Source organism: Rattus norvegicus, chromosome 9 (assembly GCF_021556685.1).
Source record: "Rattus norvegicus strain SHRSP/BbbUtx chromosome 9, alternate assembly SHRSP_T2T, whole genome shotgun sequence".
NCBI classification, from domain to species: domain Eukaryota; kingdom Metazoa; phylum Chordata; class Mammalia; order Rodentia; family Muridae; genus Rattus; species Rattus norvegicus.
Genome location: NC_141542.1, coordinates 97734309 through 97754887, shown reverse-complemented (window position 1 = coordinate 97754887; position 20579 = coordinate 97734309). Strand labels below are relative to the sequence as shown.

At 39.6% G+C, this 20579-nt stretch overlaps 1 protein-coding gene across 6 annotated transcripts in view; it reads right to left on the bottom strand.

The window, feature by feature from the left end:
* Positions 1-20579, bottom strand: part of Nyap2 (neuronal tyrosine-phosphorylated phosphoinositide-3-kinase adaptor 2) — a 251367-nt gene that overhangs the window by 26729 nt on the left and 204059 nt on the right. For all 6 annotated transcript variants that reach the window (XM_087564398.1, XM_087564396.1, XM_087564393.1 and 3 more), the window contains one exon: positions 16657-16760. In XM_087564398.1, coding sequence (XP_087420524.1) covers positions 16657-16760 — 104 coding nt within the window. The remainder of the gene's footprint in view (positions 1-16656; positions 16761-20579) is intronic.

The following is a 20579-nucleotide window of genomic DNA, read 5'->3' as shown; positions in this document are numbered from 1 at the left end:
GCTATCTCTTCAGTTCCTATTTTCAATTCATATTTTTCAAAAATTTTGAGGTGTGGGTGTGTATAATGTTTGTATTTATGTATGTCCATATATGTATATACACATATTCATGTTTGTAAATAAGGGCTTGCTCAGACCATGGCCTGTGTGCACGGATCATAGGTAGGATTCAGGTGTTAATATAAGCCTTTCTTCTTGTTTGAGACAAGGTTTAGTCTAAGACCATAACACCCTGACTGTTCCAATCTGGTCTGATCTCATATGGTGAGCAGGGTAAGAGTTGGTTAATATTCAGGAAGGACTTATAGTCTCTTTACTACATACTTCAGGCACCCTGGATCAAGGCATTTGAAGGTCTCTCCTTTCTCTTCCTCTGATCTCTTCATAGGAAGTCCGAGATTATAGATCTTCACACTATAAATCCTGCTATATGTGGGTTCCATGAACTCGATCTCAGGTACTCAGGCTGGTAGAAGCATTTTTATCAGGTGATCACTGATCTCAATGGCTTTCTGCTGAAAAACTATATTTCCCAGCTTTCATAGTGGAATGTGGAAGTCACTTCTGTCCCTATAAAGTGGCAGCATCCCACCTTATAGGTTAAAGCATTACAGATTGTCTGCACTCGTCTATAGATACACATAAATTGGTATGGATATGTAGATCACTGGATTCAGTTTTAAAAAAAGATTCAAAGATCTTTTGGGTAAGAATAATACTTTTTAAAAAAGTTTTATGCTGCCTTACTTTCCTGAGAAGGCTAGTTCTGCGACTGAAATTTGGTCAAGCTGTCCCAGACTCAAGCATGTTTGTTTAAAAGTTTCCTTCAAAGTACCCTGAGATCAGAAACCAGCTATCTGACCTGGTGACAAGTTAAAGAAAACAGAAAAACAGAATAGCCCTGGAAAAGACATTTTTGCAGTGGAGAACAACTAAGAAGTAGCTTATTTCCTACAGAGGTTACAAAATACAAGCTGTTTAACTCTCTGAATTCTCCTCTCCCTTTTATTGGTTTTTGTTTACTGTCTTTAAAGCACTTGTCAAAATATTAACATTCTGTATTTTAGGATTTGTAAGTTGTTTGAGCATGATTTTAAAAGAATGTATAGCAAATTTTAATTTGCTATAATAAACCCTGTATGGAACATAGATTCGCCAGTTGTTTGGGGAAGTGGCATGATCTTGGTGAGCTGACTTTGGAGTGCCACGTAGTTTGTTGTCATCTGGGCTGATGACCAAGCATCATGTGACTTGCCACCTTCTTCGCTGGTAACATCAGGATAGAAGCATGACATGTGACTTGACTGCCATCTTGGTTAAAATGATCACATGGTATTCCTCTACTTACCATCGTCTTCCCCCATTTTTAAACAAAGAGGCAACACCAGGTCTCCACAATGGTTTATTTCATGCTCCTTATATTAAGGAGGCAGCAGCAGGGCTTCAAGATACTTTAGATTAGCATGGTTTTTTATTGTATGATCATATTGGTCCAGAGAATGAAAAATAACAGATGAGCAAAAAACCATGAACATGTGTAACATATATTTGATGATTAATGTTTATAAGTCCCTAAGGTTCCCTTTGCTGTTTTTATTGAACTTTAACTGTTTGGAGAAAGTGAGTCAATATTTTTTGTAAAAGCATATTGTAAAAGGATCTCAAAAATGAGGCTCCCACTCTCTCTGTGAACTATATTTATGATTTAGAATTTATTTTGATACTAACAGATCATTAATTCAAATATTGTAAACTTTTAAGACTCAAATTTAATAGGGATAAAAGTCCTAATCTTCTGAAAGGTACCAACTTGTTCTAAACTGTTAATGATAAACACTGATAAAGATATATACAAGTTTGTATTCAGTCATGCTCAGTACAAATATAATTCATTTTCAGAGACAAGCTTGGAGGGACAGACCAACTTTTTTCTCCCATCATATATGAAGTAGTATGCATGTTTGTCAAAATTAAGCCTAAAGCAAGTTTAAAGTAAACTTAAAGTTTGTTTAAGATAATACTCAAAATCAGATATATAAAAAATCAGCTATGAAAGATTATGTGGGAATCTAATTTAAAGAAACAACTAATTTTGCCTTATCCTTCTAAAGAACTCCAGTACATGGTCCAGACAGTTAAACAATTGCACTTAACTCATGCTAATCTTTATATAAAAGTTTTCATGCAACTTTGTCTATTAATGTCCCTCACAAAGTTGTACAGTTATCACCTCCTGTCTGGTGTTATAAATCTTCCTCAACTGTTAAGTTTTATTGTGGTTCCCTGAATGGACCCTCTTCTGAGGAACTCTACCTCTAACTGTAGCCTCCTCTTCACCCTTCTTTCAGCTTTGAAACAGTTACCAAGACAATGGTACCCCAAATCCCTCTAAAAGGAGACTAATGGGCCATGGACCACCCAATTCATCAATCTTCTTGCTACTGTGGCCACTGTTTTAGACACTCAGAACTAAACATATGGGCTGGAGCCTTCTGTGCATTGGTTACCCTCCTCACTGCATCACCAGTGCCGATCAGCTTAGCATCGATCAGCAAGAGTATGGCGACTTGACTGCTGTGGTACTCCAAGGTCAAAAGGCACCAGATCTGACTGCTGGGATGGGATTGTGCCCTCCTCTCTTAATCTGCTGCTTCCACACTAACAAGTCATAGCTCATTTGAAGCAGGGCTTAGGACAAGGAGCAGGAAAAGTCCAACTAGAAGCCTTCTCCCTTGTATGGGCTTCTGGCTCCCCATCTTGATCACGCTTTCCTTATTATTATCCTAACACATATATTTCTACCCTGTCTATTAGGTCTTTTACTTAATAGACTCCACCATATACCCATTCCAAGCAAGCTCCCACTATAGCTTTTGCCCCACAATAGCTCCATGTGCTTCTGATACATCTTCTGAAATACCTCATAGATGCTATGGAGAACCTGGCTAAGGGTGAACTTCATCCCTTTTACCCCAGGCCAGACATAGTTCTTTACATTAATCATCTATTTCTCCTGTTTCCTTCTTTTGAGGCTCCGTAGCTCCCTGCTTCTGATAGCTCATTTAAGTGCAACAGTCCCAGCAATGGGACCAGTCACTGTCACCCTAAATCAACTCTGTGCTCACTCTCTCCCTCCTGCTTGTCCTCATCTCTGAACTTTCCCAGAAAATCCCCCCTAACCAAATCACCTTCTTAGGGCCCTCTAATCATAATTTTCCAAGTTTGTTCAGGAATATAGGACAGCAATCACCCGACCCATCACAGCCAATCAAGTTAAGATCTCTCCTCGCTACATGGCCAGAGGATCCCCTCTTCAATGACCCATATATAACCCCTGTGACAAAGACTCTGCCTCAGCAGAAAACAGCTGTAATACTCCTTCCTTGCATTTTCATATCATCTGGGCATTAGGAACCATAATTTCCCAATGACCAAAGAATACATTTCCCAGCTTCCTTTGCAAACTACCATCACATCTTTATCTATAGACTTTTTGGCTATCTGAACATCTGGGCGACAAAATGCTCACTACTTCCTATGTTCAGTCATCTCCCCAGCCCCGACAGATAGATAGATAGATAGATAGATAGATAGATAGATAGATAGATAGATAGATAGATAGATAGATAGATATAGATAGATAGGAGATAGATAGATAGATAGATAGATAGATAGATAGATAGATAGATAGATAGATAGATAGATAGATATGGGGATTTTATTTTGGTGATTTTCAAATGCTAGAACAGATAGAACTCCTTTCTAGTATTTTATGGAGCCCATGTTCACGGAATTTCACTTCTTCATTCGGCTTTGTCCCTACAGTAAATGAGTTATCGCTATTCTTTTAGGTTTTTAAATGTAGGCTGCTAGGTTAATCTCCAGGTAGGATTTAATCTTGTAGATCATTGTCAGTGAAAATGTATGAAGATTAGTTTTACCCTATATTAGTCCATTGGAGTGAGTTTTAGAGGGATGAATTAAATATAATCATGTTTTACTCAAGAAAGATAAAGATATAATGTAGTTCCTGGTACATTAAGGAAAGACATAGTCCTTGGAGACTTATTTTGGGAAAGGACAATTTTAGAGTAATATGATATAATAGAAACAAAATTTCTATTCCCCAATGATTTTTTTCTATTCCCCATTGATTTTTTAACCTTTTCTTTAAGTAGAAAGAGATAGGCTTGAAGAAAGTAGCCATGATTAGTTTCATATATCATATGATTTAATCCTGAAGGTTGATGGTAAATATTATAAAACAGTAAGTCTCCTGTACGTGTATATAAATGAAAAAAAGAACATGGGCTCATATAACTGTATGTCAGTATTCACATGTATCCTTAATCTTGTTACATTGTATTTATAGTTCATTACCTTACAATATACTTTAAACTACATTAACATACAAAAACAGGCACATTGGGGAGACAGTGAACAGTTTCATTGTTTTGTTGTTGTTGTTGGTGGTGGTGGTGGTAGTGGTGTGTGTGTGTGTGTGTGTGTGTGTGTGTGTGTGTGTGTGTGTGTGTGTGTGTGTGTGTGTGAGGGAGAGAGAGAGAGAGAGAGAGAGAGAGAGAGAGAGAGAGAGAGAGAGACAGAAGTTGCTTGCAAGAAACCATGCGTTAACTTTGAAGGTCCTTGCTCCCCCTCTAGTGGTGAAGAAGTGCACAGCAAATTTGCAAAAGGCATTTGCTCTGATTGCTAGGACAAAAGGACTATAGGGAAGCTTAGAGCAGTGCTTCTCAACCTTCCTAATGCTGCGACTCTTTAATACACATCCACATGCTGTGGTGACTCCGAACCATCAAACTATTTTTCTTACAACTTCATAACCACAATTTTGCTGCTGTTAGGAATTGTAATGTATTATGTGTTTTCTGATGGTCTTAAGTCACCCCTGTGAAAGGGTCATCATTCCAACTCACAGATTGAGGATCACTGACCTAGAACATTATCCCTAGAGTGAGAAGTGAGGAGATCCAGCCCCTGGCCTTCTGTTACATGCTCCAGGACTCTCTTTGGTCTGCTGCTATTCAGCTGCTTCTCTGACAGAGCACTGCTTTGTAGGACTGTTGTGATTACTATGAGAAGGCACATATGTTACATCAAACTTATATCAATCTTAGTACACAAGAAAGTACATTCCTTTTCTATAAAATTCAAGAGGCACACATATTTAGTCACCGGGTTTGATCCTGCAGTGGACAGATTCTCAAGAACCTTAGTCTCTGCCCCTTGGTAGACATAATATTTAGAGTGGAGCATCTGAAAAAGTAAGGTGGCCAACTGAGTCCAGGCACTTCTGGGAAAGCCTCCCATGTAGCCTTCCTGCTAACTAATATGAATACAAGTCTAGCAGCAAAGGAAATGTCAGAAAAAACAAAACCAGAAAACAGCAACAAACAAAAAACAAAAACAAAACACATGTTTTGGTCCTGAAAAGGTCACTACATTGAAAGATGAAAAATTTTTCATGATAGAAGCACAACTGTGGGCTACAGCGATTAAGAGTGCTTGATGTCCCTGTAAAGCAGGGCACAGGTTCTGATCTCAGCAGCCACTTGGTTCTCTCATGACCAACTGTCACTCAAGTCTCTGCCCTCTTCTGACCTCAGTGAGCACCATGCATACGTGTGGTACACACATATACACGGAGGCAAACACTGTTTTTTAAAAAGGACCATGAATTAAGGGAGAGGGAGGGAGGGAGGGAGAGAGGGAGAGAGAGAGAGAAAGAGAGAGAGAGAGAGAGAGAGAGAGAGAGAGAGAGAGAGAGATGGAGGGAGGGAGGGAGGGAGGGAGGGAGGGATGGAGGGAGGGAGGGAGAGAGTTTGAGATTTGAAAATAAGCTTTGAATTAAACCCTAGAATCAAATAGTTATTAGTTACTTAATTGTTCTTTTGTTTCTTTTTAGGTCACTGTAGGGGTTTAAAGGGGATTTTTGACACTGGGATGTTCAGAGATGAATTATAACGTGACTCTGTTAACTAGTATGCATATTCCCCTCCATTATCAACATTACAGAAAGGGAAGCAAGCAAACATATCCTTAGGAAGGCCACCCATTGGGGATTCTTCCTTTTTTTCACATGAATAGTTGGGCTTAAGGGTCTCCAACCATCACTTATCATCTGATCCTTAAGGTTATTCGCACAGGGACAAGCCTTTCTAAGGCAGCAACTCTTGGTAAATTTATGCTGAATATCCTAGGCAAGCAAGTTCCTTTACTCACAACACGGAGAAAGAATGACTGCTCTGTTTCTGGGGGCTTAGACATTTGTTCTTCGTCCCTTCATGAATTTTCCCCAGTCTTCTCTACCATAACATCTGTAACTCCCCTGATGCTAGTTGCTTGCCTTCCAATGAGAAATCACATAGCTGACAGATCTTTACTCCTTTTGCAAAACTGATGTCTGCTTAACTTCCCTCTGCTGTTAAGGTGGCCATCAAATGCTACTTCTTCCTTCAATAAAGCTGCACTTGACCACCTTCCATGGTATCCCCGACACTGGCAATGAATCTTTTCTGGGTGCACTTCTTAATTATACTGAATTGAGAGTGCACACCCATGTACACACACGTAACTGATCTCTTTATTAGGCTAAAATTCCTCTGACTATAGGGAATTGGGTCAATAGTTTTACAAGCTAGAATACCATTTGTAAAGTCTAAATAGTAGTGGGCAAACGTCATAACAGCTACACATGCTAGTTATCAAGACTCAGTCCGTGGCACATATGAAGCCAGACTAAATAGGAGACAGTAGGTGGATAATTTTTAGAGGACAGGGATTTAGAATAAGTCCCAATCATTATTATTATCTTCCATGCCCTTTTGCAGAGCTCCCAGCTGCTGGTTTCATGCTTGTGGCATAGAAGATTGACTAAGCACTATTCTGCCCGAGCAAGTCCTAGCATCCTTCAGGGTCATCCAGATAGCCGTCCACCTGGCCTGCAAGAGAGTTGCTAAGTAAAAGTAAGGATTAAAAAAAATATGGCTTCCTCTACTCCACCATCCTGAGCCACACTCCTCACCCCACTCTGCATCCCTGTTTCTGGGAGAGGAACTGAAACCCTCTCAATGTTGCTGGAGCCTGGACAGTTGTTCCTCGCTCAGGGAGGAGATGGGAAAAGAGGAAGTGCTGTCACCCCTGAGTGTGAGTGTAGCTTCCCCTTGGAGTCACATTGAAAATACAGATAACTGCACAAATGAAACCCGATTGGAGTCAGATCTGGAGAGCACCACAGCGAACGGTTGTCGGTCTCTGGGAAATTGCAGTTTTTCAGTTTCTCCATTTGGCTGCAGAAGTATTCTTAAAAATTCTACAAACTCATAACTTAGGAGGAACCAACCCAGTAGCAAGTGTTCAAGTGCCCATGGCTGTCCTATAAAGCTGTGATAGAGCAATAAGAGAGAAAGAGATTGAGAGAGGCAGACAGAGACAGAGAGACAAAGATGAGATGTGGAGACACAGAGATAAGACAGAAAAGAGAAAAATGCAGCTTGTATTAATCTCTCTCTCTCTCTCTCTCTCTCTCTCTCTCTCTCTCTCTCTCTCAGATAATATCTTGTACTAAATAATTTGTAGGAAATGTCCCCATACCTCCCCATTCTCAGGGACTGTACAAGTCTTCACTCAGTGTCATACATCAGAGTTAAGGTTCTGCCCTAGGTCCACATTTGTACCATTTAAGTGTAGATTGCCTTTCTATACTGGCACCAGTGGTATGCTCTTTCTCCTTTTGTTGACAGAGATGATTAAAAATGAACTTCATGTTCAGGAATGAGTTCAATGGGGATTTCTTTTCCAGGAGTTGCCATACTGTGTCACCTCTCTCAGGGGGCCTTGCATTTCTGTTATCGCTCTCATTTTTCTTGGTGAGCAATCAAGTGAACTCTCCCATTCACCAGCTGTTGGAAGGATATGTGGGAATTATGAGAACCACTACTGGGAGTTCCCATGCTCCTGGCCAATCATCATCACAGCCTGCAGAGGACTTATCTGTTATACCTTTACCATAAATGTTCCTTCAATACATATTAAGGCAGCTTGAACTTTCTAACTTGAAAATAAATATCTGCCTTCTCAAGGAAAATAATATACTGAAAATACTTATGGCCCATAAATCTCTGGAATGGCTTTGTGGGAAAATGTTAGTATAGTAATGTGATCTCCTCTCCTCTCCTCTCTCTCCTCTCGTCTCCCTTTAAATGTCTGCTTTATGTCTTTAAATTTAAAATTCTGATAGTAAAGAAATTTAGCCAAAATTCTCTCTGATTGGGTAGACATAGAACAGAAGTCGGATGTGGTAGGAATAATGTTCTTTGTTGCAAGATAATAGTTATGGGCAGGTAGAAGACCAGAGGAGAAACCCTTCAGAGAAATGAGAGAGGCATCACATGATTTAGTTCAGCATGAAGAGAAAGCATGAAGGAGCCATCAACTAAGAGCTGTTGAGCCACAGTAGAGCAAGGCTTGTTAACTCTCTCCCACAGAGAAAAATAGTGACTGAGTGAGAGAGAGAGAGAGAGAGAGAGAGAGAGAGAGAGAGAGAGAGAGAGAGAGACGGTTGGAAGGAGGGAAGGGAGGTGGGGAGAGAAAAATGAATCATGAGTTTTTCTTCACACTTTAGGAACTGGTTGCTTAAGTGACAAGCCTCTTCAGGGGACATGTCCATGATGTTAAGTAAAATCCTTCTCCAACCAATGTTCACTAAAAGCCATTTATGATCATGAAGAAGAAAAAGAAGGAACATGTACTTGGAATAATAGGATCTGACTAGAGGACGGATTAATACTCATGTGAACACGCTAAGAGGAGGTTGTCAGAGGAAATGAGGCCTATGCAATCTTTGTAGACACCCTGAGAGCACTGAGGAGTGAAAAGGATTTTCTGGTGGGAAGTGTGCAGTGCCCACAAGGAGTATTTAAAGGATATGAATAAGTGGTGGTTGATTTAGCTGAACGAGACCAGGACCAACTCACCAGGGCCTTGAAATGTGTAGAACAATATGACAACTCTACAGAACGTCACACAGGGTGGGGCACATATACTCACGTCTATAGCTGTGAAAAGTAGACCTGGGATAGAGATTGGAGTTATAGAAAAAAATGGACTAGAGGCGATGGTTCTGTTATAAAGCTGCACAGCTGTCTTCCAAAATACACCTGGCTTCAAGCAAAAGAAACTCAAAGAATAAAACTGTGGTATGGTTTGCCTCTCTCCTGATCTGCTGCCCAGTGCTTTGTTCTCCTGATGCATGCCTGTGCTAAGAAGGAAGAGATGTTACATTAAGAGTCTCTGCCTCTCTGTGCTCAGACAAAATGATCAAAGGAGGGACATGACCAACAAATGAACAATGGAAAAAGAAGTACTTTCCAGCACTCTACTATGAGATTTGCTTTTAAATCCATCACCTTACTTTGTAAGAATTTAGAAATCAAAACACGTGAGGATTCCCTAGGCTTGGTAACACCAAGAGACCGTGTGAGTGTCTGGACTCCCCAAGAGCCCCTTGTGCCATTATTTAGGGTTTTGTTGGTAAATGGCACAGATTGGGGATCCACTCAAAGTGCACTTGAAAGATAAGCAACTTTGGTTCTTCTCAGGGAAGTCTTCTTCCCTTTCATATGCAAAGTTGATTGTGTCAGGTAGGATTACTCTTGACAGTCTTCGGTCCTTCAAATGACTTCCTCATTTTCTAGGAACAGAGCCATTAAACGCAGCATTTCAAATACCAAATACCATCCCTGTCAAAATAGCTGACAACCGAGGATTACTAACCAGCTCAAATGCAGTCTTTGCTTCACAAATACAAATGCTTTGAACTGACAGTATGGTTATTTTTCCCCCTTTAAAGTGTCTGTTTATGGGATTGCTGCAGAAATCCAGAAGCCAGGTAAGCCTTAGTGAATACATTAATGTCTGTTGTGTGTTGTTGGCTAAATCCGCACCCAAACTCCAGCAGCCGATGCTGTCAGGTCCAGATGTGTGCTATGGCCTACACCTTGTTTCCAGAATATGCAATCTATTAGGTTTGCTGAAGGCCTAATCTTCAGAGGCATGTTCACTCCCATGCACAGTCATAGCAGCACATGCATGTTTATGCATATTCACACACATGTATGTGTAACGTGCACATACTCTGAGCACTTAGGCATGGTTTCAACGTGGTCAGTTTCTCCTAACACTAGTCTACACTCTACTGTTGGAAGAGCCTGCTATTAAGATCGTAGTTCAACATATCTGGGTAAGCTCTCTGAGCTTAGTACAAAATGGAGGACTCTCTTTCTCAGTGGGGCTTCCTCTTCTCTGCCTGATCTTATCTGGAGAGTGTCTCTAAGCACAGGTGTCCTACCTTATGTAGAGGATGCTCCTGCATAAAGCTCCCCACAAGGGCTTCATGATTCCACACATAAGAACTGCTCAGCCCTTCCCACTGTATGATAATTAGGTACTGTGTTATGACCAATCAGCCCTTCCAACCCATAACCCCCAAAATATGTCTGTGGAAATTCACATAGTCTATGGACAGATTTACAGGTTCAACTTTCTCTTGCCTGATAAGGACCTTCCTGGCAATTCTTCTTCATGTAAATGAAGCACTCCTATCGTAGCCAAGAAAGTATATTCACCATGACCCACTCTCCAAGATCTCCATAACCCTTGTTCACCAAGAATAAAGTTGAGCTGCCTCACTGAAGCTGATCACAGGGTCAATCCATCCAGGCCTGGAGATCACCGGGGCTAACCTTACAATAAGCAGCTTGTAAGACTAATGACTAAAACTACAGGACTATGATTATTGTCCAATAGAATGGGATTTTAATCATCTCTGGCCCTGGGAGGGAGGCGTGGCATAGCAAACTTTTGAACCTCTAAAAGCCCACTAAGTAAACCCTACCTGATTACTCTCTAGTTCTTTCTTATTTGAAGGGCATTATTATCTCCCTTAGTAAGAGTCATTTTAAGAGGGTCTACCTGCTTCTTGGATAGAAAAAAACTCAAAAGAAAAATTATATGATCTAGAGACTTTAAAAGCTATCTATAGTGGTTTGAATTCCCCAAAGTCTCTGGCATTTGAATATTTTGTCCCCAGTTGGTGGCACTGTTTCAGGAGGCTTAATAGATGTACCCTTGCTGACAGAAGTATGAGAGTGAAAACAGATTTTGAGGATTCAGTCATTCCCAGTTCGTTCTCTCTTCTTCTAGCTTGCAGTTAGTTCAGTATGTGAGCTCTCAGCATCCTCAGGCGACTGACCACTGGCTGTCGTGCTCCCTTGCCATGGAGGACTCCTATCCCTCTAGAAACATAAGTCCTCCTTCTCTAAGTTGCTTTAGTTATGGCATTTTATCACTATGATAGAGAAGCAACTCATACACCAGTCTGAAATGTACATGGAGGCCATGGGGCCTTTGTCCATCATATACTTCCAGACCTTTCTTCTGCAACAAAATTCTGCTCTTTGTGTCTCTCCTGAGTTCTTTCAATGGAAAACACCGGAGTGGAAATTGAGTCATCCGACAAAGATAGAGTCACATTGCTAAGCTCATTTCACCCTTGGGGAATACAAGTCGTAGGCAGGGAGCTGCTTGGTTGAAGTCCCTAAGAAATTCATGCCCCCTTATGTGAATTCCATTAAGAAGGATGAACACATACGTAAGACCCAAGACAATCTGCATGTTTAATAAGCCAATGAGTGAAAGAGAAAGTGGAGAGCAATTGAGGAAAGCATGAAGAAGGCAGTTATGTGTACAGCAGGGTTTTAATAGGACATTCTGTGTATACACCTTAGCATCCTGTGACTAGTGTCAGATTTGAATGGACAGAGGCACTCCGGCTTCAGCTTTCTCACTAATAGAAATACTCTGACTTCCTAATAGACAGGATATCAAGAGTACAAAGCACTGATATTATATGATATAAATATAGAATCCAGATAAATGTGGCAGTTGCAGGATGAACACAAACATTGCTTAAAATATCTGCTTTGTTTAGCGAGGTGGCTCAACCTCAGGGGCAATATTTATTTGTAGCACAGAATAGAGGGGAGCAGCTAGTGATCTTCAGAGTTTCTTTAGAAAGGCATGCACCACTGGACCATATTTATTATTCAAATAAAGCAGAACTTCTCAATCTGTGGGTCTCAACCTCTTTGGGTGTCACAAACCAGATATTTACATTACAACTTCTAACAGTAGCAAAATTACAGTTATAAAGTATCAGCCAAATAATTTTATGGTCGGGGACCATGAGGAACTGCATCAAGTGTCACAGCATAAGAAGATTGGGAGGAAATGGAATAAAGTGCGGTGCGAGCTGGTATTATAGGCAAACATTGCTTCACATTCCACTGGTCCCCTAAGTAGGAGGAAAACTTACCCCTTAGCTAGGAAGAACTCTTTTTCTTTTAACATTCTTAGGCTACTCATCTCAAAGACATTGACAGCAGAAAAAATTCAAGAAGGTATTCTTCCATTTATTGAATTAAGCTTTTCACCCCTGCACTTTAATTTCCATCTGTTAAAGAAGGATAAGGTTGTATTCGCAAGACTCAGGTTGAGCAGAGATAATTAAAATAAATGGAAGAGGTCATGCACCCCAATGAAGTGAACTTCATCTATCCATAAAGACGTGTAGCACTCAGGGGGAAATTGGATCAATTCCTTATTTTCCTTACTCAAAATGGTGTTATTTAAAAGTAAGACCCCCTATTTAAAGTAACCTGAAGAGAAGGCTGTAGTATACATTTTGGTTGCTAGAGGGAGCTGTGTATCCACTTGATTTGTTAAAGGTTCTCCAAGCAGTGTGGAAACCTGTTGAAGCCCCATTCATTTCAGTTGTTGAAGGTGTATGCCACAGTGTGCAGTGCTGGTGTTTAAAGAGAACAAGGCATTTGAAACAGAGGAGTAGTACATCTTAAAGCAGAGTCTGACCATAGCAAAAATCTGTCCCGTGTTTCTGCATCTTCTTTCTCCTAACCACGAGAGATGATAGAATCCTAGATAGCTGTAGAAAACTCCATTGCATCCATTTCTCATTTAATCCAGATAGGACAATAAGTAGTAATAGATGACAGGGGAGTGAAATGACACCTATAGTCAATTTCCACATATCTTGTCTCCAAACCACACATGGTAGGTACAGTGCAAGAAAAAGTCACTACTCCAGCAAATTCTGAGTGTCTAATTTCTCACATGAGGCTGATAATATGGGTCTAACCAAGCCACCCATCTGCATCCAACGGCTTTGTTACACCACTGGCCAGAAGTCTCCTCTTAGAATTTTCCAGCAAACCAAAAAATTGAGTATTTGAGAGAGCAAAATGATATATGGCAAGAAGAGAATTAATATTCTCCCTAATCCTTTTCATATATATAAATGTATTTACATTTAATATACTATTAATTATATAATTATATTATTATAATTATATTTAATTAACATTATAATTATATAATCAATATTTTAAATTAAAAATTATACAAATATATAACTTAAATATATAAATATATGATATATTATATAATATACAATATAATATATTACTATAAATCATATATATTTATAATCACATTGATTCTCAAAAAATACTACAAAACAAATAATACTTCCCATGTTCTACAGATAAGAAAACAGGCTCAGGAAAATAAAAAGGGTGAGGCATTTAAGCATTGCAATTCATAGGTTCTAGCATCCCATAAGCAAGACACCGTGAACAGTTTGTGTCAGCCGCCTCACTCATGGGATAGTAAGAGCACCTATCCGATATGGCACAATACAGAAATGCTTGGCACACGTGTCCTGCGGGCAAGCAGAGATGACAATAAATAGCATGGGGTTGTCACTGTGAGAACTTCCCCTCACTTCCTCCCATATCATCTGTGCCTTTGACACACTAAAGAGTTTACTTCGGCTCATTTATAGCTTTTCCATTGGCCTAGTTTTGACTTCCGATGATAAGGGTGTAAAGGACACATCCAGGTACAGGTGATTATAGGGTCAGGTAGTAGAAACTCTCAGAGTCCTTTGACTTAATTACTACCCCATGGGTTTAAGTCTTCTTAGAGAGAATTCTAAATGTCATTAGTCTGTCTCATTCCTGGTAGCGATAGATGGGAGCTTGTTGGGGACAGGCACGAGTTTGTTACATTCTGCCCAGTCATGAATTTCCAGAGATGCTGGTTATGAGACTGTTAGACTTAAAAATGGTCTCTAAATATCTGTTACTTAAAACACTCAAATTTAGTGACCATGCAAATCTAAATTAAATGCCAAAATATCATGTGACACCGTTGGTTTTAAAATGTAATCAAAATCCTTTCGTGAATTTAGAAATCAAATAATCCCAACATTTTAAGATTCCCAACATTTGAAGATAGCATCTGCTATTTAAAAGTAATCTTTCACTTACTTGACTCTGATTTTAATTAAACAGAATAGAGAGCTCAACAGAAAACTCACGCCTTGCATTTTTTTCAACCAATCAGACAGAACTCTTGAGAGCACATACAAAATAATGGTGATTTTCAGACTTGCATTTTACTAACACGACATCGTCATAGTGTAATTTCATCATAATGTGATAAGTTATTTGCCAGTAGTCTTATAACTGACATTAATTTATTCCGTATTTCACAATGCTAGATCCCATCTGCAACAAATTTCATTGAAATAAACATTATTTCTGGAAGATGCTCCTTGCTAAATGCAATCTCTTTTTCAGTTGAAAATTAATACAGGAGAAATAATTCTGCAATGGGAACTGGTTTTGTGTAATGATCTTCGTGGCTCTTTTGTTGTCCCTCTTTTTGGGCTTTTATGTATTAAAAATATGTGCTGGGCTGACCTCAAGGCATGCTAACATGAACAGCAGATGCTATTGGCCAAATAAATCTCTGGCATGACTTAGAGGGATTTCCTCTGTGGGGAAGCTTGGTGTTCAGTAAGAGGTCAGCATGGTTGACCTGCTCTGGTTTAGTCTTTTCTCTGCTTCCATTTTATATATAACCTTAAGCACACAATCCAAACAGCTGAGGAATCAGACTGGTCGGCTACAAAGAGTCTCCTAATTCTGTGTTAGAAGAGATGAATTTTGATACCACACTCTTTAACAGTTTTTCAATATTTGAGAGATCGTAGAGAAAGGGTCCTCTTGTTGCTGTGACTCGAAGGACAGTATAGCCTGACAACTTATGCTGTGATCCTTGAAGTAGTCTGGATGGCTACATTTACTTACAAAGGCATTTCAGAGTTTAAATTAAGATACGAGAAATCCTAAATGGCATTTGAGATGCATCTGAGAGTGACAAGTGTTTGCTGATATTCATATATGCATAAAGCAAATGCTGTGTATTGTTCAGTAGGGCAAAAATACTAAACACAATGTTTCTCCTTACAAAATGCAATTATTCTGCTTAGCTATGTTTTTAAAAGATCCTGACATTTACCGTATTTGATGAATGTGCAAATTGATGATCAGCGCTGGGCAGTTCCTTAGAAGATCTTGTCTTTGATTTTATAACATCCTTTTTTTTTTCAGTAGAGCATCATAAATGGAAACACAAGAGCTGGGAAGGGGAACATCTATTCTAAAATCCTGTTGTCCTGCTTAATACCCATAATACCTCCTGGCGACAATAACAAACCTCCCCAGTTAAGTGAAGTTATTTGGTTCCTGTTGGTTGAGTTACAAAATGATGTTTACATGTAGAGGTTTACCTTGTCCTGAACTCCCATTCACAGCCATGCACCCAAATGAACATGGAAACAACATAGTATACTATGAAGAAATAAGTTGTAGTTTAGCTTATGCTTTTATTTCTTATCTCTTTTCTCCAAGTGATAGTGAAGACCCAATTTGCCATGCACAGACACTTACAGTCTCTTTTCTGAGAACATTTCTGATATTGGTGGTCTACGAGAGAAATGTCATTTATTTATAAGCTTGCCTTATTAATCTACGGCTGTTGGTAAATATCTAAATTATCTGGTTGACTAATTTGTCCCTATGGCCTAAGAATGAGTAAAGACTAGCTGCCACAGTCAATCCCAGGAGTCCATAGACATATATGAATATTTATCAGAACATCAATATAGACATTGTCTTACAATCATGCTTGGAGCTAGATAAAAATGTTAAGTAAGTTACCACAAATATTACAGTATAGCGGGATAAGGGTTAAAATGTATGTACAGGTTCATTGGACAACATCTGTGCAAATATCATGGACAAAACATTTAAAAAGAAATTTACACAAAAGAGTAGATAAATTTATCAAATGTTGATAAATTTGCAAAAGACAGTATAAAAATACACAGAACATGGAAAAGAGAACGAATTCTTTAAAATCGCGAGTATTCCCATACATATAGTGCACATTTACTACATTAATCTTTCAGAATGATGGAAACCAGAGACAGAAACGACTTGTAACAAACAGCAAAGAAAGTATCACCAATCACAAAGAAGAGAGACATTCTCTTGGAGATGAAAACACAGATGCTGAACTCCTCCCCTACCCATACACACAGAGAGAAACCAAAGCAAATGGAAACGTTGTCTACAGCAACACAGGACAGACAGGTGGGAAGCTTTTGATATGCTGCACCACAGGAAGTCAATCACGATTGGCTAACGATGATGGTACCTGGCTCTGTTGTAGATCACTGGCTTGCCTGAGAGGAGTGACTGAAGGAGGAGGGACTCCCGATGTAGATGCAGACCGGCCTAGCTTGCAGCTTACTTTAGGTTCTGTGAACAAGAGGAAGACAAAACTATTAGCCGTGGTGGACTGGAGTCCTGCCTCCCCTGCTGTTAGGCAACAAGTGAATGTACAAAATGTTCCTGGTGTTGGCTAATAATTATCCTGGGGATGAACGTTTTCATTACTACTAGTTCTCAAAGGCAGTTTATTCACAGATGAGCTCCTGAGAAGTCGAGTGAGAATCCCTTTAAGCGCAGGCCTTGTTTCCACGCACAAATTACCACGTTAGTATTAGTTTCTGTGGAAGAAAAACATCACATTCAGGAGAAAAGCAAGTGACTCTGTGACTGATCATTCGTTTTTCAGCTGTAGTTACTAGGACTCCGTGACCTCAAAATGTCCTATCTACCGTCTCCAAATTTTTCCTTTCCCTCTCTATTTCCCTCTCTCCCTCCCTCTCTTCTTACTTCCTTTCTTTTCATTCTTCCTCTACTCTCAATGTTTTTCCATCCCCCTCTCCCTCCGTCTATCTTTCTATGACTGTATTTATCATGCTTTCAATACAAGATTTTCAATTACTCTCCATTTGCTTTCTATGAGATGATTTGTGTGTGTGTGTGTGTGTGTGTGTGTGTGTGTGTGTGTGTGTGTGTGTGTGTGTTGACCATGCATATGTCGTGGCATGTATTTGAGTGGAAGGTTTAGAACAACTTATAGGAATTAAGTATCAGTTGCCAGGTTTGCCAGCAATTGTCTTTCTCATTGTGCCATCTCACAGACCCTCATATATTTTGAATTTTATAATTATATTCTAAAATATTTGCAATCTTTTGAGTACTACTTATATACCTATTATGTAAAATTAACTTGAGTGAGCACAGTGACCACAATCTTCCTCTTACTCAAAAAGAAGCCTTACTCTCTTAAGGGGCCCAGACTCTACACAGCAGTTGGACTTTTGACTCACAGAAGCAGCCACTCATGAGTTTTCCAGATGCACACTGTATGCACGGCACAAACATGGTGCATAGGCTGTGGCATAAACGGACAGATACCCAGACTCCAAGACTTTATTCCACAAAGATAATCGCTTTGTCTATAGTAATTTAGTGGGAGTTCGGAAATTCATTAGAGAGGAGAAGCACAACACATTCTTTGCGTTTGCACTTTCCTGTGGGACTCTGGGAAGGACAGGACCAAAAGATGCTACACAGTAGGTGGCACGGTCTGATGTGGGCAAGACTCCGGATCTATGGAAGCCACTCAGAAATTCAAAATATTTCTGGCTGTATGTCTTCCATTCACCATATTGTTTATACATCGACATAAATGGAAATAAGTAAAATTCACTGTTTTCCAGAATAGAATTCTGAAGACTGGCGCTAACAATGAATAAAAATATGGGACGACAATTGTATGTAAACTTCTGAGAACAATATTGGTACATTGGTTTCCTTTGCTGGGATAAAGTACTCTGGTGAAAGAAACTTAGGAGGGGACACATTTTGGCTAACAGTTGAGTAGTAGTAGGAGAAGCCACTGTCTAGAAGGCTGGAGGCAGCTGATCACATGTGTCCACAGTGAAGAAACAGAGCGTGAAGGATACTGTACTCACTTTCTCCCTTCTATAGAGCCCTGTATCCTATCCTCGGCACTGGTACTACCCAAGGCAAATGGATCTTCCCACCTCATTTAACCCAATGAAGACAAATTACCTACAGTTATGCTCAGAAGTTGCTCTCCAAGGTAAATTCAGATCAAATTAAGTTGAAAATTGGGAATATCCACCACACCTGTATAATGTGCATTCCTGGTGGACATTGGCTTTCATTACCTCTAAGAACACAAATGTCCATACATGTACCACATACATACATTTCCATACATATGTCCAGTGACCCTTACTTCTAGTTCCCTTCCATGTTTTGTGAAACTGACTACATTTCTCTTTCTTTTTTCATCTATGACTTCTCTTTCCATCCTGTCCTGATTGCTCTCTGTTCCTGTATTTTCCTCACAGAGCAACATTTCCTGCCTTCTAACATCTTCTCCTTCTTGAGTCCCAAATAGCATCTAAAGCTCTGTTCTCTCATGTGATCTTGTTTGGTCCTGAGTCTCAGTGCCTTCTGCACACTAGGTCATCCTCATGCCTTGGAATGAAAAGACCAGCACTCTAATGCCTTACACCGATCTCCAGGTCCCCTCCAGCCCTGCCTTCCCAATGTGTAGCAGGATTCCTACTTCTATTTCCTGAAAAAATCTTGAACATTTTCAGTCCATTGCTTTTTCCCTTTCTGTAGATGCATAGCCCTGTTAGAATTTTGGTTTTACTTTGCAATATGTCCTGTTTGCCTTATTCATATCTCTGAGATCTCCTTAGTGGGTCCTATAAAATCTGTGGTCCAACCTACCTTGGAACCCATGTCAGACTGAAGTTCCTAGATTACTGTTGGTTTACCTGCTGTTTAAATGTTTCCAATGATTCCATATGCAATGTCACAAAACTAGAAATTGCTTCCGAACTCCTGTGCAATCTGATATCCTTTAGGAATTTCTAATCTATTGCCCATTATCCTCACTTCCCCACAACACAGACAAATCGGTTTCTGCTTATGGATGCACAGTGATCTACCTCCACTCTTCTCCTCAATTTTTTCTTCTACATTCTCTTTCCTTCAAACCAGGGCTCACTGTTTGCTGAGACTGTGACCCATACTTTGTTTCTGGTTCCTTTTCTGTCACCAAATTTCCTTAGTATGTATTCAACAGGTACATTTTTCCTGTACTTTTGAGCATTATGGGTTGGCAGGAAAAATAAGTAGATGTCTAGTTATTGTGCATTGTTTATTAATCACCAAAGATACTCAAACCCACGGAGATGAGCTCAGCACATCTTGCAAATCTATTCAAATAGCACAGAATAGGACCTGGATTCCAGGCCTAGCTTCACTCTACATTTAGTCAATAATTCTCACTCAGGGACTGTGACTCTCTCTGGGACCCATTGCAGAAAGCTGTAGCTTTGTGTACGTGTGATTTGGATTGAGGCTGTTTGAATCTATTTATTCAAGCAAAGCCTCCATCAGAGTCTTGGTCAGCAATGTCTCTATGAGGAATCAGTGTGTCTATATATCCCATTACTGGGATAGCAGATCTGGTGAAAAAAAAAAAAGACCATTTTAATCTTATGATAAGATCTTGCATTCTATTTGTTTACCTCAAGGTTCCTTTCAAGTCTGTAGGGATATTATCTGAAAGAAAGAGACTGTCTACATTCAATAAGGCCCTTTTATTCCTCCCAACATAACTAAGGTTTAATTTTCACTACTGAGATTTTCAGTCCAAACCTGATGTAATCAGCATCTTGTATAGTCACAGATCTCTCTAATACGCAGAATAAGCATCACTACTGTCCAAACAAATGCCAATTTCATTATGAATGGGGAAGCCATTTGCCCCTGGAAGGAAGCCCAGATCATGCCAGGGCTATTCAACCGGTTTATATATGTATTGCACATAGCATTTTAAACTACTAGTGAGCCATTCTATGGGCCAATTCTGAAGTCAGGTCACAATAGAGTCAAATGTTTGCTATTAGGTTACATCATGTGGGTCATGACTCTACCTGCAGATTGACTCAAATTATTCCCATAAATCATTATGTATACATATATACAGGTATACACACACACACACACACACACACACACACACACACATATTTTGGCTCCAGTTAGTGACCTAGAGCTCAAATGCACTTGCGGTTTATTGAAGTGTTTATAAGAGAGGACAGATGACACAAATCCTAATATGAATACTGAGGCTTATGGGAGAAAAGAACTACATATATTACCAACTGAAATACC